The sequence below is a fragment of the Microtus pennsylvanicus genome, chromosome 10, assembly GCF_037038515.1.
Source record: "Microtus pennsylvanicus isolate mMicPen1 chromosome 10, mMicPen1.hap1, whole genome shotgun sequence".
In the NCBI taxonomy this organism is placed as follows: domain Eukaryota; kingdom Metazoa; phylum Chordata; class Mammalia; order Rodentia; family Cricetidae; genus Microtus; species Microtus pennsylvanicus.
Window position 1 is genome coordinate 83,910,517 of NC_134588.1, and position 22,272 is coordinate 83,932,788.

The following is a 22,272-nucleotide window of genomic DNA, read 5'->3' on the forward strand; positions in this document are numbered from 1 at the left end:
GTGCTGATAAACCAGGGTTAACAGTCAGCAGACAAAGAAGCAGTGTAAAGATTTTGGCTGGTCTGTGTTGTTGGTCACATCATTAACTGTCATATCCTTCTGAGCTGACCCTGATGCAGAAAGACTTGACCATCATAAGAAACTAGTTGACTTGGTGTGGGTATGAGCTACATTTTTCAGTTTATCATCACAGGGTGTTAGGATATTTGATCCCTGTCCATCTTTATGTGCTGTCAGGAGCCCGGCCAACTCTGCTTTATGCACTTGTGCCCCCCCCCCCCATAGCTCTTGACTGGTTTGTAATATTTTCAATTAGTGGGTTAACCTGTCCCCTGAGACTTGTATTTGTGGTGATAAGAGAACAGTTGACTGATAACCGTGTATCTGGGGTCAGCTGAGGGGTAGGAATTGCTGGCTGAGAGCTGTCACTTTTCTTGCTCTCTAATCCCTAAGCCAGCCTTAGCCTTGAAAAACTCTGGAAGCCATTCTCAAGTGCCACAGTCTTGTGGTTCCCACATGACAGTCAAGTCTATCTTGCTGTGGGCCTTGTGACACAGTTGATATACAGGCATTGATGTAGCTTGTTAGTAGAGGAATTTCCTTGCTTGTACAAGGTCTTAGGTTTATCTAGGGACAAGATAAAAATAAAGAAAAAATGAAGAATCGAGTTACATTGGGAGTGTAGCACACAAAGAGCAACCTTTCAGTCCTCTGGCCTCCTTTCTCCAGGCAGGCCAGGTTGTTCTCTGTGGCTCTTTGCCATTGGTTGGGCATGCATGTATTTTCAGTGAGGAAAATGTTCATTCTTTGAGTGAGAATAAACTGATACTTATGAATCAAGCACATATATTGAACATAAATATGTAGCATATCAAAATGTTGCCGGGCGGTGGTGGCGCACGCCTATAATCCCAGCGCTTGGGAGGCAGAGGCAGGCGGATCTCTGAGTTCAAGGCCAGCCTGGTCTACAAAGGGAGTTCCAGGACAGGCTTCAAAGCTACAGAGAAACCCTGTCTCAAAAAACCAAAAAAAAAAAAAAAAAAAAATGTTGTGGTGTTGGAGAGTTGGCTGAGCAGTTAAGAGCACTACTTACTACTCTTCCAGGAGACAAAAGTTCTGTTCCAGCCCCACATAGAGTAGCTTACAACCTCCTGTACTCCAGCCAGAGGATCTGAGCCCTTCTTCCTGTCTTCCTGTGTACCTACACACAGGTGATACACATCCACACAGACAAACACACACACATGGATCAAAAGAAAAGTAAACTTTGTGATAGGGGAGGTGGCACAAACATGATTACCAAGACTTCTTCAAGAACCATCATCATGAGCAGGCAGAGGCAGGCAGATCTCTGAATTCTAGGACAGCCAGAGCTACACAGAGAGACCGGGGGGGGGGGGGGCACCATGACATCAGGGATGAAAGGCATTGGCACGGAAGTCTGCAGCTGTCTGTTGTGATGCCCCCGGCACTGTGCAGGTGAATGCTGAGACAGTGCGGTACTCCATCTGCACATCCAAGCTCCGGGTGAAACCTGGTGATGTGGCTGTCCATGGTGAGGCCGTAGTGTGTGTCACCCCCAGGGAGAACAGCAAGAGCTCCATGTATTATGTGCTGCAGTTCCTGAAAGAGGATCTACCCAAGGTGAGGCAGAGCTCCCTGTGGAAAGTCGTGAGTGGGCCTGGGGACCAGGTCACTACAGAGACCAAGGATGGTACCCCAGTACTTCATGGTCATATATACCCAGGGAGTCAGTCTGGTTCTTGGTTCTTATTGACATGGGCCCTTTGGGAATGGGTGGTGTGCTTGTGGGAGTTGACTCCTCTCTGCTTCCTGGTCTTAAGGGTCAAACTTGGGTTCTCAGGCTTGGTGGCAGGTTCTTTTATCAACTGTGCCCTCAGCCAGCTTTTATACCTAGTTCTGAGACTGCAAGTCTGTCTGTCTGTCTACTGTCTGCTCTCTCTTCAAGCTGACTGTAGGTTGAGGCACAGTCCTCTGTACCATCTGTCTCCTGACCCCAGCAGTACCTAGGCACTCCTGGAGTACACACACTGCTGGTAACAATGGGACTTAGAATGGCGTGAACTTGGCTACCAGTCCATTCCTAGTCCTGTTTCTGAGGGTTCCTGGTAGGGACCTAGAGGTTACAGCATCTTAGCATTGTGTTGGATGCAGGTGGTGGTCCAGGGCATCCCAGAGGTGTCCAGAGCTGTCATCCACATCGACGAGCAGAGCGGGAAGGAGAAGTTCAAGCTTCTAGTAGAAGGTGACAACCTGCGGGCAGTTATGGCCACCCATGGTGTGAAAGGCACCCGGACCACTTCCAATAACACCTATGAGGTACCATCGCGTCTGTATCCTCAGCCAAACACCCAGAAGTTTCCTGTCCCTGGCATTTGCTCTCTCTTCCCCCGACAATTACACAGCAATCGGTTTTGGCAAATCTAGCAGTCTATGCTTTCTTTTTGTCAGACAATCCCCAGAAGGGACTGCCACCACTCACTCCGCTCTCTCTAGGTGGAGAAGACTCTGGGCATTGAGGCTGCCCGGACAACCATCATCAACGAGATCCAGTACACGATGGTCAACCACGGCATGAGCATCGACAGGAGGCACGTGATGCTGCTCTCCGACCTCATGACCTACAAGGTGAGAGAAAGGAGGCTCTGGGTTTTCAGGGTCTTGAAATCCACTGTCTGGCAAGCAGAGCGTGTGTAGCATATAAAACACACTTCTGTGAGGACTGACCTGGACAGGAAGTAAGGTCACCACCAAAAGGCCTGTGTGTGCTGATGAGACTAGGTGTTTCGGTAAATTCTCAGTATGAGAATTTCAACACAGGCTGTCATTGGAGGAGAAAAGCTTCAACATGGCTTTTTTCCCTATGTCCTGAGTCCTTTATTTTATTTATTATTTCTTTCTTTTTTTTTTTTTTTCGTTTTGTTTTTGTTTTTCGAGACAGGGTTTTGCTGTAGCTTTGGGGCCTGTCCTGGAACTAGCTCTTGTAGACCAGGTTAGCCTCGAAGTCACAGAGATCTGCCTGCCTCTGCCTCCCGAGTGCTGGGATTAAAGGCATGTGCCACCACTGCCCGGCCCATGTCCTGAGTCTTATTGTCCAGCCAAACTGGCCATTACCAAAACCAGGATGCCCAGGTGACTTGGGGTGTTGTTTCCCTAACCCATCCCAGTGCTGCCTCTGTAGCCCTCCAGAGAGGAGGGGTATAGCTCAGTGGTACAGCACTAGCTAGCATGCATGATCCCTGTGTTTGATCTCCACTAGCGCAAGTGCGTGCATGCACACAGTAAGTTACCTTGCTCTCAAGTGGGAGTGTCAGGGAAGCTGCTATGGGTGTTTGCTTCCACTCCATACAGTACTGCATTGTGTTTACATGACCCTTTCCTGATAAGCCTCTACTGCAGTAGAGGAAATTATGAAACCAGAGGTGTAGCTCAGACAGAGCAAAGTCATGGTAAATATCCCTGAGTTTCTGGGCTCCTCTCCAGCCAGTCCTTCCATTTATGTGGAAGCCAGAGGTCAGTCTTGGGTACTGTTCCTCGTGAGCCGTTGATTTTGTTTTCTGAAATGCTTTTATTAGCATATAATTATTATGCATAACCTGAATTCATTATGACCTTTTTGTGTATTATTCTCCTCCTGATACCCTCTCTTGTATACTTCCTACTCCCCTTATTTCCTTCCTCTTCCTTCTAGTCCTTCTATTTTCAAGACTTTTTTCTTAATGACCCAATGAGTGTCATTAGGGCTGCTTACAAGGGCAAGGGGTAAGGGAAAGGTTATTAACTGGAGCATGGGTACATCACCAGTATTTACATCATTAAAGACCATGTCTGACCTATTCTAACAACCACTACCTGGCTATAAATCCTCAGCTGAGACTTCGTGAAGTCCTTCACTTGATAAGATGTTGATAGCACTGCTCCTGTGTGGTTCTTGTTTGTGTTTGGCACATTTCCTTGACTGGGATTACCTAAACTGTTTCTAGTATTAGCTTATTGATTGTGGGACGATGAAGGAACCCCCCTTTTAAAACTCAGCGGCTGGGTACAATTGACAAGTGACAGACTCCCTGTCCTTGGGATCATCCCTGCCTCCGCAGCTGTGAAGCTGCACTGAAAACCATCTGCTTTGAGTGGCGCCATGAATAGATGCTTGGCTGATCATACTGGCCCTGGAGTGGCTTGAGACTCGCCTAACCCTCTTCCCCGGCACAGGGTGAAGTCCTGGGTATTACCAGGTTTGGCCTGGCCAAGATGAAGGAGAGTGTGTTGATGCTGGCCTCCTTTGAGAAGACAGCTGACCATCTCTTTGATGCTGCTTACTTTGGGCAGAAAGACTCCGTATGCGGTAAGTTTGCAGTGTGGAAGGCCTAAGGCTTATAGAAAACGAATCTTTTGTCTTCAGAGTCCTGCTAAGGCACCCTGTCCTCCCTCTCCCCATTCTGTGAGCTACTTTCAGTGTAGACAGTTCTTCAGTTCCCCAAAGAAAATATAGACCCTGAGCCAGTGGGGACCTTTTAGTCCATGAAGCTATACTTGGCCACATTGACTGACAGCCTACATGCTGTCCAGTATTGACAGAAGGTAGGCAGTGTTAGAGCCAGCAGGTGTAGCAGTAGAGTGGCCTGTGTTCCTGCCTCCTATGAGGCACTGAACATCATTTTAAGAGCCAAGGTGCCCAGAAAATGTGGAGACAGAGGTTGAAGATGGAGAGAGAGGGGTGATGGGAAATCTAGGTGTGGGAATGCACGCCCTTCATCCCAGGACTCAGAAGGCAGAGAGCAAGCAGATCTCTGTGAGTCGAAGGCCAGCCTCTTCTATATAGCCAGTTCCAGGCCAGTCAAGGCCACGGTGAGACCCTGTCTTCAAAAACGTCAGGAGAAGAAAGGTGAGGAGGGTTAGAACAGGAGAAGCCCATGTACAACCTTCGCAGCCTTGGCACAGCCTCTGTCCCCCACACTGCTTGGAAATGTCCCTATACATGGAGCACTACAGTTTACATTAACTCCCACTATGTATTGGATTTAGTTTGGCTTTTCACCTGTCTTGTTCTGGAGTTGTTTTGGGCATCAACTAGAATGCATCTCCCTCCTGCTTCCTTCCTGTGAAATCAGAGTCCTAGCAGAGAGCCTTAGAGCTTTTAAGACTTGAAGGTCGTGATTGCACATGCCTTTAATCCCAGCACCCTGGAGGTAGAGGTGGGCAGATCTCTGAGTTCTAGGTGAACCTGATCTACAGAAGGGAGTTCTAGGGCAGCCAGGACTACATAGAGAAACCCTGTCTCCAAAAACCAGACCAAAACAAAAAAAAAAGACAGACAGTCTTGAAGTGGAGCCAGGAGAGAAGGAAATTCCTGTCCCTTCTGGAAGTTTGTGGCAATTGCCTTCCAAGTGTTCTGATAAGGGCACTGCTACCCCTGGGCCTGGACTTTGAGCTGCATTGTCATCTTTTCTCCTGGGCACGAAACTAAGGAAGGAAGGTAGTAAACGCATCTCCTGATCATTTCAGCTGCATTGTCATCTTTTCTCCTGGGCACGAAACTAAGGAAGGAAGGTAGCAAAGCATCTCCTGATCGTTTGCAGGATTGCTCCCGCCTAAGCAGTTCCCAGAAGTCTGTCTACCTCCTGCCTTTTGGCTCCTGTTAAAGTGAGCTGGCTGAGGCAGGCACTGTGGTTCCAGAGACAGTGCTCCTTGGCCGTCCCCCTGGTATATGCATGTGGGAAGGAAAGTGGTGAGCCAAGTTCAGTCAGGTGGTGTGTGGTAGAGCTGGTTCTCAGGTTCCCGGTCTGCAATCCTGTGTAATGTGCCCTCCACTCTGTGACCGCGATTCTGCTTGGTTCCAGGTGTGTCTGAGTGCATCATCATGGGAATCCCGATGAACATCGGAACTGGGCTCTTTAAGCTGCTGCACAAGGCCAACAGGGACCCAAAACCACCCAGGAGGCCCCTGATCTTCGACACAAATGAATTCCACATCCCTCTTGTCACATAGTTTATGGCAGGAGGTCACCATTCCTGACCTTGGCTCCTTGTCCTGTCTGTTGCTGAGAGGAAGAAGTTTGTATCCCTTGAACAGACGCCTTCATGACCTTAAATGGTGCACAGGGCCAGCCAAAAACGATGGCCTCAGCAGGAACTCCTCGGATGGGGAACTGGGAGTCTACATGTAACCTGACTTGTGGGGGCTCACGATGGCTACTCAGCCTGCTCAGTGCCTACTTCACCTCACTCTGTCCCTGCAGAGGACCCTAACGTGTGCCCGCTCCTGCCTGGGAGCCAGGTCTGGGCCCACAGAGGCCAAGGCACACTTCTGATTTCCCCTCCTTTGGCTGGATTTTACACAGATGTACTCATGTAAATACATTACTGTTATTTATTTGTTCTGAGAGAAATAGTGTTTGTTGTTATTTTACTTTGAAACCGGGAACTGTTGAACCAAGAAAACCAGCTTCAAAGCATTCCTGGAAAAGCAGCTAGGATGTGAGGTCCGGGTGGGATGACTAGTTCCTGACTGGGCACAGTCTATTTGAATTTAGCTGTCTGAAAAGCAAAGGAAATAGAAACTTCAGGTTTTCTAGCAATGTGAGTCATTTTTGAAGGGCTCTGTAGCCTGTGACTCTCAAGTGAAGACTGTCCAATGTCATTAACAGTCCTGAGGAAGAAGGGGCGATTCCTCTAAAGTCTCTTATGGGCAGAGTCCTAGGCAGGGTACCTCTTAGTGGCAGCAACACATTGCTTGTCTGCACCCAGTCCTGTAAGAAATCTGGTTTCTTGGGCAGGATACCAAGGTACTCATCAGAAATATAAGTGCCTGAACTCTGAGAAGGGTGGGGGAATATCACCTGTGGTTCCATAGCCAACCAGGTTTGGAATGAGTCAGTTTGATTTCATCTCTGGCAAAGGAGGAGTATCTCTGGTGGCTTCTGTCTAGCCCCTTGAAGGGATCAGTGGGGTTGGGCCTCAGACCCTGACACTTGCTGCCGGGGCAACATCACTGAGGAAAAGGCAGAGTTTGTCATAGGCACAGTACTAGGCTAGCAGCAGTGGATATTACTCAGTAGTTCAGATGGTCATACTGACTTTGATTTCATCTCTATGTGGACCTAAGGAAAAGCAAGAGCAGGGTCCTTAATTATTGGATCACTTCATCTGTCCCTAAATCTCCCCAAGAAGGTAGGGAGAATGGTAAGTTCTTTTCAATACAAAGGATTGGTGGTGAGACCCTTGGAGGTTGGGTATATTTCTGTTTTAATGTTGAGACAGGGTCTCACGTCGCCCAAGCTGTCCTCACACTGGTTATACAGGTTCACCTTGAGCTTATATCATCCTGCATCTACTTCACAAGGGCTAAGATTACAAGTGGGGCCCCAAAGCCAATGAGGACAGCACTAGTCATTGAACCCAGGACGTGCTACGTGCTAGACAGTCACTCTGTGAACTGATGTATGTCTACAGCTGTTGTCTTGATTTTCCCCCAATAGGCACTGTAACTCTCAGAGGCTTGTAGCTAACCATGCATTGCTGTCTTTGGTGCAGAGTGGAGAGCACCACACTCAGCCTGGGGGCTTTTTCACTTGATGGATTCCCTAGTTCAGGTTCCTCTGCTAATGGATCATCACACGTTGACCAGCACCCTCATGGGGGCATTCCCTAAGTGCTAAGGAATCCTGGGGCAATATTCTAAAGCTAGGCACATGGCTTCCATGACTGTATCCTTAACCTAAATCCCACCCTGTAACCAGCTCTGCAGGTTCTTCCTGAACGTGCTTTCTAACACTTGTTCTTGAGGAAGGTGACCTTTCCTCGGTTATGTTCATAGTAACATAGCCTCTCAGTGAGATATTCTTGCTCATATTGATGAACAGAGTGATTTTGAAGAAAGAATGAGACATTTTCAGCATCTTCTGAAGGAAAAGCTCATTTCTCAACGTGGGAAGTATGGTCTTCCAATCAAGCTAAGGGAACTCTGGGTTTGGAAGGAGGAGATGCTGAGTGGTTTACTCTGTGTTCCCAGAGAGGCTCCTGGATGGTAGCAGGGGGACAAATGCAGGTCCCCATGACATCAGCAGTCCCTTCCCCAGACAATTCTACACTATCCCGGAGAGCTCTAGGCATTCCATGTGATGTCACCAGTGTTGTAGCAACACCAACTGCCCTTAGGACATTCCTCGGTGCCCACAGGGTAGAGCAGGAGTCATGTTCTCAAGACTGAGGGGTCTAATTAGGAGAACGGATGGAGAAGGTCCAAAGAACAGAGAGAGGCGGGAGGAAGCTGATGCTCAGTTTGGGCATAAAACAGGAAGGAATAAATGGTTCTGGCGAAGACGCAGTGAGTCATGGGCAGGAGGTGGGCAGCTTTGTGGAAGAGGGGGATTTGAGGTGGGCCTTCCAGTAATGGGGTAGAGAACCAAGAGCCTCTCAGTAGCTAATGGACATCCCTGATTATAATTCCCGAAGATCAAGGATTCCAGAACATTAGTTTGCCCATCTCCTAAGCCAGGGGCTGACCAGGCCAAGGCTGTTGTGCTGGCATGACCGCTTAGCTGCGACCTTCACTGTGGTTTGGGTTAATACATGGGGACAGAAGGAGACCAGCAGGAGGCAGGGAGGGGCTGATGTGTCTTAGGGAGGCATCACTGCCTCTCACCTACTGTAGTTTCCTGTAGGTCCAGTCTCTCTGACACTACCCACAAGGGAAGAAAAGTTCTCTGGACAAGACATTGTATACTCAGACTGTACTGCAGAATTCCTCTGAGCACCTCTCCCTGACAGTGGCCCCCTGTTCTATGTCAGCAGTTGAGGATGGCAGGCAGTTCTCTAGTGTAGCCAAACAACTGCCTGAGGTATGGGAGCAGAGCAGAGACTGGCTGCTTCCTGTCAGCTTCCGAGATCTGGACTGGCAGTGGGTGACTTGGGGAGCCCGTTGACCATGTTGTGCCCCCGCATGGCTTTTCAATTGACAGCTGTGGGCCTGGATTGACCAGGAAGGAGATGTGGGCTCCTCACAGCAGCCGAGTGCTCATGCACTGTGCCGTTATTCTCCGGCTTCTGAAACCCAGGCAGGCTTCAGGACACCAGACCACGCTGCATCCTGTGCTGCTGTGAATACTGTGTCTGAAGAGGTGGTGTCTGTTCCCCTGAGCATGTGTAGGAGGCAGAGGAAAGCCCTGGCTGCTTTTGTAGCCACATCTCTAGAGCAATGGGAGAGCTGAGGTCTGCAGACGGAGCATCTCAGCCTGGGTTGTCACTGGGTCCCAGACATGGTATTTCTGTTTGGTCCTCAGGGTGGCCTGTCCATCGTCTACGCCATGTCGCTACGCCATCCCACTGTGTTCCATCTACCCACAGATGCTGATACGGTGCCATCATCCAAACCAAGGCCCCGTACCCAGAAACAGATGCAGAAGGAAATGGAGAGGCTGACCAGGGAGCTGCAGCTGATGACCAGGCAAAGAAATGAGCTGCGTGATCACGTGATCTTTATCACGGAAGGAAAGGTGGATGATAGGTATCCATTGTTCCAGACTTCATGGGACTGTCAGCAATGTCACCCTCACCTGCTTTCTTTAAAGGCCTTGGGCTCCACAGTGCCATCTCACCTGAGTTTGTGGGAGTTCATGGACTCTGGACCAACAGATGGGAGCCTCCATGGGACCTAACTAGGCCCTCTGCTTGTGTGTGACAGTGTGTAGCTTGATCTCTTAGTAGGGCTCCTATCAGTGAAATCAAGACCCTTCCCTGGAGCTTATCTGCCTTTTGGGAACCTCTTCCCAGGCTGGATTTCCTTGCCTAGATTTTATGCAAGGCGGGGAGCTCATCCTACCTCAATTTGACATGCCGGGTTTTGCTCTAGTCCACAGGAGGCCTGCCTATTTCTGATGGAGACAGGGGAGGAGTGGAAGGGGAGGGAGGTATATATGGGAAAGGGGGCAACAGCGAGGAGAGGACGGTGGGGTATATGTGATCAGTATATTTAAAAAGTGTCGAAAATTCTATTTAAATAAAATTAAAACAAAATTCTGATAAATAAACAAAGGTGTTCATTTCTAGGAGGCTGCACTTCCTGAGTGACTAGCCTCATGTCCTAAATTCTTCTCAGAGGAGAGGCAGCCCCGAGATGGGGACTCTAACAATTCTGCTTCCTCCAAATGAAAAGCAGAGCCTGTGGTCTGATTAACAAGCTCAGGGATTGTAGTAATAAGAGCTGCGGGGCTGCGTCCCCAACACCCCAGCCGTGTGTTCGGCTAGCTTTTGCCCCGAAATAACAACACACAAACTGTATTCATTTAAACACTGCTTGGCCCTTTAACTTTAGCCTTTACTGGCTACTTCTGATATACCAATCAACCCATCTCTAATAATCTGTGAGCACCGGTCTTACCTGGAAGATTCTAGGTCGGAGCTTCATTGCGTGTGTCTGCCCGGGAGCGGGGTATGGGGTCTCTCTGAGGCGTCTGCTCCCGAGAGGAGAGCTGTGGAGTCTGAGCTCACTTCTTCCTCCCACCTATCTTCTAACCAATGAGGACCAAGCAGTTTCTTTTTATTTAACCAATGACCTTCCTCCATCAAGGGATTGGGGCAGTAATGTGTATTTCCCAGCATGCATTATCAGGGGATGTGACAGACGTTGGCTTGTGTGAGGTACCAGCTGCTGTTAGCTTGTGGTGACTCTTTGGACTTGCTTGGCCGGAGATTGGGTGCTGAAAGCTGCTGGGAGCAGCTTCAGGGCCTCTTCCTACTTGGTCCATCTCAGCGTAACTGGAAGTCCTGGGGCTCACCACCGTATCCCTCTAATTTTGTGCATTGTACTCGTTGACAATACTGCTCCACACATTGCTTTGGCATCTGATTGTGGGTGCTCACCTTCTCTGTGTCTGTATATCTGCCCTTCTCTCTCTGGTGTGTGTGTGTGTGTGTGTGTGTGTGTGTGTGTGTGTGTGTGTGCATACACACATTTGCAGGTTGTTCTGTCCCTACAGACTATGGCAGGCAGGGATCTATACTGGGACCTAAGGAATTCCCTGCCCCACTTTCTAGGCGATGCCAGTGCAGAGGTCTGGGAGCCCCACTTTAAGCATTACTAATGTTGTCTTATGTGCTCACCATAATGGCACCTAGGATTCCCTAATGGAGTTTATATTGTTGTCCTGCATTTGGGTCTGAAACCCAGAGTTATGTTCTGTCGTACTACTCACTGAGAGCCACCCAGGACCTAGAATCGCTGTTCTGAAACAGAAGAGACTTCATTGCAGTATCTGGTGTTGCTACACTTGTGTTATACACTTCTGGTAACACAGAGAGCTCAACTGAGCCCCTAGGCCTACTGCGTGAGCTCATGCAGCTAGGACACCCTCCATCTGAGCCAGGCCTCTGCTGACCTACGGTCAGGATAACAAGAAATAAGTACCACAAGGTCACAGAATGTATCCACAATGTGGCAACCTCTGGGCTGTGGTCGACCAGGATCCAGCTTGAGTTTCCATGATCCTTGAGGTCTGTGTTCATGGGAGTCTTTCCTCCTGTTTTAGGCCCTACCACCCGCCAAATCCCCTGAATGAGAAAGTGAAGCTACAGCACAAACAGGCCTTGTCAGCACTAAAGCGCCTGGAGGACGAGAACACCGAGGCCTCAGAAAAGTTGAGTGAGCTGACCAAGGAGACAGTCTTGTATCGGTAAGGGATCAGCTTGACATGGACCCTGAAAGTTGTGGAACAGCCATCTCTGCCTTTCTTTTTCTCTGCATGGAGACTTCCTGCCTCTGCTTCTAGACTTCCTGCTTCTTAGCAAGCAGCTCTGGGACTTGTGTCTCTCGGACTCATTATTGGGAGTGTTAAAGAGACTGTTAGGCATACCACCATTGTCCTAGAGCCTCTGGAGCCTCTAAATAGAAAAGGGCTTTGCACCATGAGGGAAATGCCAGGCAGCCCTGAGTGTCTGGAGCACAGGCCCAGGCTTTAGATCTGGGGGCTGTGGAACTTGTAGGTGGAATAAGCTCACCTTTGGTCACCTGTCCCCTCTTGGAGGGTATTTGCCCTCTACTTGCTGATGTTTTCCCTTTACTATGGACAGTTAAGGACAGTTGTGGGGGGCTCCTCTTCCTATTGAAGGGCCGTGGATCCTGTTTGGTGTTGGGTTTTCCATAGTAGTTTAATGCTTTCTGGTATTAGCTGCTGTCTCACTTTGGCTTTCTGAGTGTAGATTTCAAGGCTGTATCAGACTTTGACCTACATCTTTCAGGAAATATAAGGCCTTTTGGGGGTGCTGGTTTTTGGAGGCAGAGGAGGCAGGAGGAGGCTGCCAAGGGCTTACTATGCAGTGTGTCTCTCTAGCGGTCTCCACAGCTGGGTCCTGATGCAACATAGTCAGCTGGAGAAGAAGGTGGACCTGCTGAGGCAGGAGAAGAAGAAATTGCTGGATGATTGGGTCCTACTGATGCACCACGTAGAGGACTTGAAAGTGCTCTGTAAGAACCAAGAAGAGAACGGTGACGTCAAAACCCAGCAACAACAGGTGGGGCAGGCAAATCAGTCAGGCTACGGTCTGGCCCCATTTGCGCTTCTGACTGCTCTCTGCCCACCCCCACCTGTGCTATCGCCCCACCTGACTCTTTCATGCTCCCATTAGTCACCCACCTCATGCTACCAGGTGTTCATTTCAGGGTCCATGCGCAAGTACTTCTGGGAAGTTAGCCTCTTAGGAGAGACTGAGTTATTGCTCTGTCTAAGTGCACAGCACTGGCCACCCAGGACCTGGAATTGCTGTCTGAGACTGGAGAACCATTCCTGCTGCTCTCTTTGAAGCTGCAGTCCAGTGAAGGGAAGGGTCAATAACACACCACACACCTACATGGATCTATTATAGGTAGCATTCTATGCACAGAGTTTTAGTGTGTGAGCTCTGGCTCCTGGGTCTCATTTGCTTGGCAGGGCTCATGTGAGATCACAGGTGGGAAGGAGTTTGCAAGGAGGAGATCCCCATGCAAGGGCCCATTGAGTGCCCCTCACTGTCATGGGTTAGGGTGGCATGGGGTCTTCTCCTTTCTTCCTGTGTCCCAGTGTGTTCTCTTCCCTTTGCCCAGCTCTCAGTTCCCAGTGACAGAGCCTGAGTAGCAGCTCCTCAGCCCAGTTGTCTGGGATCAGTGCTGGACATTTTTCGAATCCAGCAGACTACAGTCTGGGGTTGACTGGATGATCTGCTGGGGGCTTTGACAAGCTTGTGGTCAAATGAGGGAGTTTGGGCCTTCAAGGGAAGAATTTCTCTAACCAGCTCAACATAGTCTGGCCAAGCAAATCACAACTGTATTAATCTCCAAGAAATAATGGCTGAGTTGTGGGAATGTTCTGAAAGAGCTGGTATGGTTCGTCTAAACTGCTCATCCGCTGTGATGTTTCTAAAAACTCCATTTCTCCCTCTCTGTTCCTCTTTCTTTAACTCTCAGTTCTTGTGTTGTGTGTGCCTATGTGTGTGTAGTGTAAGGATGTGGGTTGTGGAGCATGACACACGTGTGCATTGGCTAGCAGAGACCACACTGTGTTTCTATTTAGTCTCTGCCTTGAATCAGGCTTCCTTACTTCACTGGATGTTTACTGTTTTTCCTGCCTGGATGACCAGCAAGCTACTGGGATCCTTTATGTGTGCTTAGATTTGTGTGAGATTGTGTAATCCTCCACTAAGAACACAATCTTCTAATGAACAGGAGCTCAAGGGATTGGTGGAAAGACTTCAGTTCCTGCTGAAGCAGAAGGAAACAGACATCCAAGAAAAGGACTTAGCAGAAAAGCTGCAGCATCACTTTGAGTTCTCCCAGATGAGGTAGGAGCCCAGACTGGGAGGACATGGTACAGCCAAGTGGATCCCCTGTACCTTGGACCTCTGCCTTTTATAAGTTTCTGCTCCTCTGCCTTGCTCCAAGCTAGAACCCTGGAGAGAAGCCCAAAGGGAATTGTGCTGGTGCAGTCAAAAAGAACTTCTATCTAGGAAATAAGACATTTGGTCCTCGTGTGTTACTAGAATTGAGTCTCACTTTCTCCCTCCTGAACTTTCTCTGTTCTCAGCAGACTTCCCTTGAACTCACAGAGACCTGCCTGCTTCAGCCTCCCCAGAGATGGGATTTAAAGGTGTGCACCACCACACCTTGCTGAAATAACATTTTTATTTAGGAACATCCTGTGTAGGGAAGAGATTCCCACCTTTGAGCAATGCTCTGCAGCATTTGCCCATTTCCTGTTGAAGGGTTCTCTGGATAGAATATGTTAAGGACTGTCCAGGATGAACCCAGGCAGATACTTCGGCTACAGGCAAGATCAGAACCTTCTCAGAGTGTGCTGTAACAGACTCCCAAAGAGAGCCAGGATGCAGATTCCCTGCTCTGGTCCTAAGGAAATGCAAGTCTCTGTTTGGTCCCAGAGCCCAGGCAGGGCCAGTTTCTCAGCACACATCACAGGAAATGCTGCTCTAGCATGACAGGCTCTATCTTGCATGGTGCTCATGTTTATGGTTCCTCTGGGCATGAGGACTGAGCTAACCTCATGACCATGTTCAGGTGACCAGATGGCAAGGCTGTATTACTGCTATCAATAAGATGATGTGTTGATCAGTAACTCCTCATCAATACCAAGTGTATTGCTCATACACTGTTGGCTATGGTAGTTATATTCTGCTGTTATGTACAAAATGATGTCCCTGATCTGTAGGAGAATGTTCTATTTTTCTAGTAGAAAGGACAACATACAGGCTCAGTTTAAGTTATGACATTTGTCTAGGACTGAGAAAAGTTCTAGGCCCAGCTACTCTGTGATCCTTTTCCTTTGAGGTATAGAAATGATATCTGTCCAAAGATCAATGTTGGTTCTCCAGGACACCTGAGGTGTTGGGAGGTAGGAGCCAGACAGTTGACATGGCATGTCCCCTCCTGACTTGTGCCTTAACTGCTATCCTCTCCCAGGTCCAAAACACTCCAGCCTGAGGTGGAAGAGGCCACAGCCCAGGACAAGAGCCACTTGCAGAAGGAGCTGCTACAGGAAGAACCACCTGCTGAGCCCCATCCCCAGCAACTACTGAAGTCCCAGGATCAATTTTATTTTTCAAATTTGGATTCCATCCTGGAATAGGCCTTGAGTATGTCTAGCCAGTGACCCAGCATGGCTACCTCTGGGTCTTGATTCCCTTTCCTTCTTGATAACACCCCCTGAGAGAACTGAGGAAGCCAAAGGGAGCCACAGACACCTTGAAACCATCACATTCTTCACATTAGGATCAAGACTTCCAGACAAAAAGACACCCCTTGTAACTGTGAACTCACCAGTGAAGGAAATACCAGCTGTCCTCCAGGTGGTCATGCCCAGTCTGATCCGTGTGTCTATTGACTCAGTTCTCATGAAGAAAAAGCATCAAAACCATGCTTGGGGTAGAGAAAACCAGAGACAAAAATTACTCCAAACGCCACCTCTACCAGCAATGGCCTCAGCCTTGGTGGGAACATGACATCTAACAAAAGAGGAATGACTACAGGCATCTTAAAAAGCTGTTCCAATCGGTGACGGCCTCACTACCGTGTCTCTCAGGGAATGCTAATTAGCTTAATTTTTGTTTGGTTTTGTTTTAAATTTTTGCTTTTAGTTGTTTCTGTTTTGGGTTTGTTATCTGTTTGGGGATGTTATCTGTTCTTGTTATTGATTTTCATAATTTGTTAAGAGTATTATCTAGTGTTTATGTGGAATACCCTGTTAAAGCCCCCTTTGATAAAAAATGTATTTTTTGAGATTTCCAAGTTAATTTATTTCACAGAGATGAAAATAATCAAAACAAACTCCGAAGAGTTATGTGGCCAGCCCACCACAAGTGACAATATTTGAACTCCAAGCCCAATGGAATGTTTTCTGGATTGGAACTTTTGTGCAACAGACATACTAAAGCCATAGAAAAGGCAGAGTTGACTCAGGATGGGACTTTAACAAAGTAACAGCCCAGGTTTATAGGTAAATATAGTAGCCCCAAAGAAAGGGAAATACCATCCCTAGAGAAATCTGAAGAGCGGTTCACTATGAAGAAAGAGCACGGCGGATGTCGTCAGTATTTGTCTTGAACGCAATGATGCCTTCATGCCCTGCATTTACTCTCTGCCCTAATGCCTAGCTCCTTGATACGTGTTTCAAATATTTTACCATTTACCATTTTATTGTAACTGTGTACCATAAATCGTTTATTTTAAAATATATTCTTGCAACTGAAATTTTAATCACAAGTCAAATAACCAATTATATCAATTTTATCCACATTAAATCATAACATTGCTGATAATTAAAAGAAAAAGAATGTATTAGTGATCATTGTTATGGATAAATATATAATTTTTCTAAACTAAAATATCTATAGTGGCATAAGTCCTATTAAAGTGCCTAAAATTTACTGGACCTTCAAAATAGTGTGTCTGTATTTTATTAAGGTTATAACAAATTACATTTGTTTCATTCTTTTATTTAATTAATTAATTTATTTATTAAAATTTCCCACCACCTCCCATTTTCCTCCCGCTCTACCCACTTCCCCCTCCCTCTCCAGTCTGAAGAGAAGTCAGGGTGCCTTGCCGTGTGTGAAGTCCAAAGCCCTCCCCACTTCATCCAGGTATAGGAAGGTGTGCCTCCAAACAGACTGGACTCCCAAAAAGCTAGTACATGAGGTAGAATCAAAACCCAGTGTCATTATCATTGGCTTCTCAGTCAGCCCTCATTCTCAGCCACATTCACAGAGTCCGGTTTGATCACATGCTCATTCAGTCCCAGTCCAGTTGGCCTTGGTGATCTCCCATTAGGTCAGTCCCACCGTCTCCATGGGTGGACGCACCCCTTGAGGTCCTGACTTCCTTGCTCATGTTCTCCTTTATTCTACTCTTCATCTGGACCTTGGGTGCTCAGTCCAGTGCTCCAATGTGGGTATCTGTCTCTATCTCCATCCAACGCAAGATGAACGTTTTCTGGTGATATGCGAAATATTCATCAGTGTGGCTATGGGAGAAGGCCAGTTCAGGCACCCTGTCCTCTGCTGCCCAAGGACCTAGCTGGGGACATCCCCTTGGACACCTGGAAACCCTTCTAGAGCCAAGTCTCTTGCCAACCCTAAAATGGCTCCCTTAAAAAAGCAATTTCCAAGTCTTCCCACTTAAACCCATCTTCTTTAACAGGTGTGGTGGCACACTGCTGTAGCCCAGAACTCACAGGCAGAGAGGGATCTCTGCTAGTTCCAGACGGCAAGGGCTACATAGTGAGTTCGCTGCCAGCCAGGGGGACACAATAGATTTGTATCTTGGGTATTGATAGCATGGCTTACACCATGGAAAAACACCTTAGAGTGGAATCAGTATCCATACTGTATTCTTGCTGTCATGTATTCAACTAACCCTAAAATAGGATACTTTCTAGATACCCTTTGATGAATTGGCCATAAGAAGCACATTATTTGGAAATGCACTTTTATTGCTCTGGGGACTCTCAAGCAATAAAAACATTCATTACGGGAATACAAAAGAAATCAGGAAACCAAGACCTATCTGCCTCTGTTTTTCTTGCAACCCAGCATCCATAATAAGCACACAGCACATTAATGACCTTCCAGGTCAGATTGGTAAAAGAGGCTGTTGGCCTTGAGGTGCATTTGCCCTACTCTGTGGCAGTTCCCACAGAGGCCAGAAGAGGTCACTGGATCCCCAATCATAGATGGTCCTAAGGTGCACTGCCATGAGAGAGCAGCAAATGCTCTTGAACTATGAGACATTTCTTTCAGTTTCTGCTCTTGGCTTTTGTCCTTCAAACCCTAGGTGCTGTATACATTATGGGGATCACCCCCAACCACAGAGAGAAGTCACTGGGAATGCATAGGGACAGGTACACGAGGTAGCATGCTAATTGTCTTAGGCTGCCAGGCATCTATGGCAGGCTCAGGTGTCTCCACTGATCATTGTGGGTCAGGATCACGGTGCAGCATCGCTTACTGTCAGGGTTGGAGCAGATCTGCCACCTTTCATCTAGGACGACGGTGTAGACTAATCACAACTATGAAATGGCAACTTGAGGTGACCGTCTTTGAGCCTGAATGTAAGGCAAAGATGCCTTGATAGCAAAAATCTCCAGTTAAAGCAGTGCTGGGAAGGAGATCAGAGCAGGCACAGTGCACGGAGCCTGCAGCAGAAGAGAAATGCCTCTGGTGGAGAGCGTCCCGTGCAAGTTTGGAACATGAGAGGGACAACGGAAGTGGTCTTTGCCGTGACAGATCTTAGTGTATTGAGGCACTTGACTGTTTTGCCGTCTCCCCAACCCAATGGGGGCAGGGCTTCTTCTAGGTGATTGTTTTGTAATTGGAGAGGTGCCAGGAGTGGATCGGACTTCTGAAACTGAGGTGAGCCAAAGAGTCCAGGTGTGGAGGGAGTTTCTCAGACAGGTGCTGAGAAACCCGGGAATCTTCAAGCTCAGCAGCCAGAGAACCGGGATAGGGGATTTGGTTACTCACTGCCGTGGATCTCCTTCTCTTTGTGAGCCGACCCTGACACAGAAAGGGCCATCTATAGACACAGTGAAAACTATGTGAGGCTTGGTTGAGGCCACACTGCCTAGTTCCTAGTATACTGCGTGGATCTCCTCCTCCATCTTCTCAGTATGTGGAAGTAGTCTGGGGCCAGCTATAACCTTTTCACACTTGAGTCCTCAGCTGAGTGTTTGCCTGGTTTGCTAAATGCTGACAGATGGGTAGATTAACCTGGCTGCTTTTACTATCATTTCTGAAGGTAGATATAATAGTTTCATTTCAGCTTTTCACAGGCTAAACTGTCCTTAGTGTTGAGTGTGGACTGAAGCCCATTCTTTCCCCTCCCATCTATCTAAACAGCCCAGGTTGCTGGTTTGTTTGCAAGTTTGTTTGTTCTGTTTTCATTTGTTTTTCTGAGACAGGGTTTCTCTGTGCAACAGTCCTGGCTGACCTGGATGGAGCTCCTTTTGTACACCAGGCTGGTCTCGAACTCACAGAGATCTTCCTGCTTCTGCCTCCCAGGTGCTGGGATTAAAGGCATGTGCCACCACTGCCCAGATCCACACACAGTCTTGAGCGCATTCTGTCAGCCATTCTCACGGTGCGGTCTTGGAGTGGACACACTGACAGCTGAGTCGTTTCGTCCAGCCTGCCTTGTCATTGTTGTGAAAGATGAGTGGAATTCCAGACCCGGGATGAAGCTCAATGCTGGAGTCGTTGCTTAGAGTGCACAATGCCCTAGGTTCATTTTAACCCACGTAGTTAGAGTTGGAGAAAGGATACGAACCCTGTGACACCAAGAAGTGTAGTTTAGATCCCAAGGGGAGGCCCCATAGTGTTTTCAAGTCCTCGGTCCTCCGGCATCCAACCTCCCAACCCCAGCTTCACAGCTCCCTCCGTGGACTCCACCTGTAGAACATCTATTCTTCACCACAGCACTCATTTATTTTGGGGGTGGAAAGAATCTGCACTTCATTAATAAAGCACAGAGATGTACCCAGAGCTCATAAATACTGATGTTCAACTTATGAAATGCCGTGTTTGAGTGATCATCTGGTGAGATGGCTCAGCGGGCAAAGGTAGTTGCTGCCAGCCCTACATACCTGAGTTTCTTCCCTGGGACCCACATGATAGAGAGGACAGCCCTCGCAAAGACCGTTCTCTCTTCTTCATACGTGTGGTTACGCACCCACACACCCGCCATCACTGTGCTAAAGTCAGTGAGAAGAACATGATGAAAAGAATTGTCAAGGAGGCATGCAGATCTCTGTCAGGAATGTCTCCTGGGGCGTTTGGAAAATTCTGATGTGCTGGTCAGCTTCAACTACACACCACAACCTGTCAATGTGACTGTTCTCGGGGATAATATGTTTTGCATGATTGCCACATAGAACAGCGAGTGCTCCATGTATTACAAGCTCCATTTCTGAAGGTGAGGAAAAGCATCTTCTTGTGGAGACACAATAAGGACAGTGCCTGGAGTAGTGGTCACTATTGAGATCAAAGACCGCACCTCGTTCTGGCCATATTGCTAAAAATTGTCTACATCTCTGTACCAATTCTCACACCAGAATTCAGTCCATTAGGTTTCCTCCTGTACTCTCATCAGATTGAATGTATTTCGGCTATAATTCCACGAGCAGCCTTTCACCCTGACCCAGGCAGCACACAAACACTCCTATGCTAAGAGTGTTCCTTGTGGTCACTGCTGGCAACAGAATCAAGAGCATAGTGTCCCCAGTTCTTACAGATAGCCAGACTCACCCAGGAGTCTCCTGATATGTCTTTCTTGCCACGTCGTTCAGTGAAATATTTTTAACCTTGCCTCTGTGCCCTGTCTGCAGCTAAAGAAAAGCATCTTGTGCCCTGAGACAGAAACCTGGATCGCCTCACCTGTGGTCAGGCCCCTGGTTTCCTGAGGAACAGCTCCTAGGATCATCAGCTCCTAGGATCATCAGCTCCTAGGATCATCAGCAAGTCTCTGGTGGCTTTTCTTTTCTTTGTTTTGAGACAAGGTCTCTCTATGTAGCACTGGCTATCTCAGGACTGTCTACATAAACCCGGCTAGCCTTGAATTATGCCTGCTTCTGCCTGCAGGGTGATGAATTTAAAGCCAGTGCTCCCTTCTAGGTTTCTCATTGTCGTGAACTTCAGTGGAAGGAATATTGTCAGCTTCCTTTCTGAACTGACTGCTGCATTGTCATCCTTTTTAACACTGACATGTCAGCCCCTGTCCCCAGACTCTGCCCTCATGCATAGTGGCCTCTCAGTTTTTTTGTTAGAAGGATGAACTGGGGACAGAGAGAGGACTTGTGTCAATTGCTCTGACATACAGACAAGAACTGCAATGAGGTCACCTTTATTCTCTACTTTAGACACAGACTCAACTCTGAGTCCCACACAGCTCTGGCCATGTGCAAGTCAGAAGAGTTCCCTTTTGCTGAGCGTTAAGATTATGGCAGACCCTATTCTCATACTTTCCCACAGTCTTCAATGCACCACAGGCGTCCCATATGGGAGGGGCCATTGTATACCTTGTCCTATGCCCTGCTTGTATGGTTGGAAATGGTGCTAGCTGGTGACTCAGCACTGAATAGTACCCCTTCCATCATCCCAGGATCATTTTGGGTGGCTTGCTATTTCTAAGGGAATGGGGTCTGATTTAAACGTCACATACACACGTACATATGTATGTACCCCTCTGGCATAGCGTTGGTGAGAAATCAAAAGGCTCTTGAGAAGAAGCTTATGGGGTCTGTCTTGTCTCTGGAGTGATCCTTGCACTCTACCGCAAAAGTGTTCATTCTGACAGGTCAAGGGACATACCGTGACCTTTGTCAAACCAAGTACGAAAAAGATGCTTGGGGTCGCGGCGGAGAGGCACTGCAATCAGGAATAGGCTTTGGGGGACAGGCGCGGCGGCAGAACAAGCGGCAGGGACAGGCGCGCAATAACGAGAGCAGATCGCCCCACTACAACTAAATCAAAGAGGTAGGCCACTGGTCGTTATTATCACTTAATATTAATGGGCTCAATTCACCTATAAAAAGGCACACGCTAAGAGATTGGATACGAAAACAGGATCCAACAGTCTGCTATTTGCAAGAAACACATCTCAACCACAAAGACAGACATCTACTCAGAGTTAAGGCTTGGGAAAAGGTGTTTCAAGCAAACGGTCCTAAGAAAAAAGCAGGTGTGGCCATACTAATTTCTAACAAAACTGACTTCAAACTAAAATTAATCAGAAGAGATCGAGATGGACACTTTATACACATAACAGGAACAATTCATCAGGATGACGTCTCAATCCTGAATATCTATGCCCCTAATATAAAAGCACCCATTTATGTAAAAGAAATATTACTAGAACTCAAGGCAGGCATCAAACCACACACACTAGCAGTAGGAGACTTCAACACACCTCTCTTTCCAAGGGACAGGTCAATCAGACGAAAATCTAATAGAGAATTAAGAGAATTATTGGAGGTAATGAAGCAAATGGACTTAACAGACATCTATAGAACATTCCACCCAAATAGGAAAGAATATACCTTCTTTTCTGCAGCTCATGGAACCTTCTCAAAAATTGACCACATACTCGGAAACAAAGGAAACCTCCACAGATACAAAAAAATATCAGTGTCCACCTGTGTCTTATCTGATCACCATGGATTAAAGTTAGAAGGCAACAACAATACTACCCACAGAAAGCGGACAAACTCATGGAAACTGAAC

At 47.7% G+C, this 22,272-nt stretch overlaps 2 protein-coding genes across 2 annotated transcripts in view; both read left to right on the plus strand.

Annotated features, from left to right (window-relative positions):
• Nucleotides 1-6,407, plus strand: part of Polr3a (RNA polymerase III subunit A) — a 38,735-nt gene extending 32,328 nt beyond the window's left edge. The window contains exons 27-31 of the mRNA XM_075988823.1: nucleotides 1,480-1,644; nucleotides 2,176-2,340; nucleotides 2,518-2,649; nucleotides 4,234-4,366; nucleotides 5,862-6,407. Of these exons, the coding sequence (XP_075844938.1) occupies nucleotides 1,480-1,644; nucleotides 2,176-2,340; nucleotides 2,518-2,649; nucleotides 4,234-4,366; nucleotides 5,862-6,010 (744 nt within the window). The 3' untranslated portion in view covers nucleotides 6,011-6,407. The remainder of the gene's footprint in view (nucleotides 1-1,479; nucleotides 1,645-2,175; nucleotides 2,341-2,517; nucleotides 2,650-4,233; nucleotides 4,367-5,861) is intronic.
• Nucleotides 6,408-11,497: 5,090 nt separating this feature from the next.
• LOC142858155 (uncharacterized) lies at nucleotides 11,498-21,516 on the plus strand. The gene is made up of 5 exons (XM_075987352.1): nucleotides 11,498-11,690; nucleotides 12,348-12,528; nucleotides 13,715-13,830; nucleotides 20,632-20,756; nucleotides 21,347-21,516. Exons 1-5 carry the CDS (start codon nucleotides 11,500-11,502, stop codon nucleotides 21,514-21,516), a joined length of 783 nt encoding a protein of 260 aa, XP_075843467.1. The 5' UTR covers nucleotides 11,498-11,499.
• The last annotated feature ends 756 nt before the right edge of the window (nucleotides 21,517-22,272 follow it).

Coding starts and splice junctions, on each gene's coding strand:
- LOC142858155 (XM_075987352.1), top strand. CDS start 11,500: ATGATCCTTGAGGTCTGTGTTCATGGGAGTCTTTCCTCCTGTTTTAGG. Junction 11,691..12,347: donor AAGGAGACAGTCTTGTATCG/GTAAGGGATCAG, acceptor GTGTCTCTCTAG/CGGTCTCCACAGCTGGGTCC. Junction 20,757..21,346: donor ATCCTTTTTAACACTGACAT/GTCAGCCCCTGT, acceptor TCATTCTGACAG/GTCAAGGGACATACCGTGAC.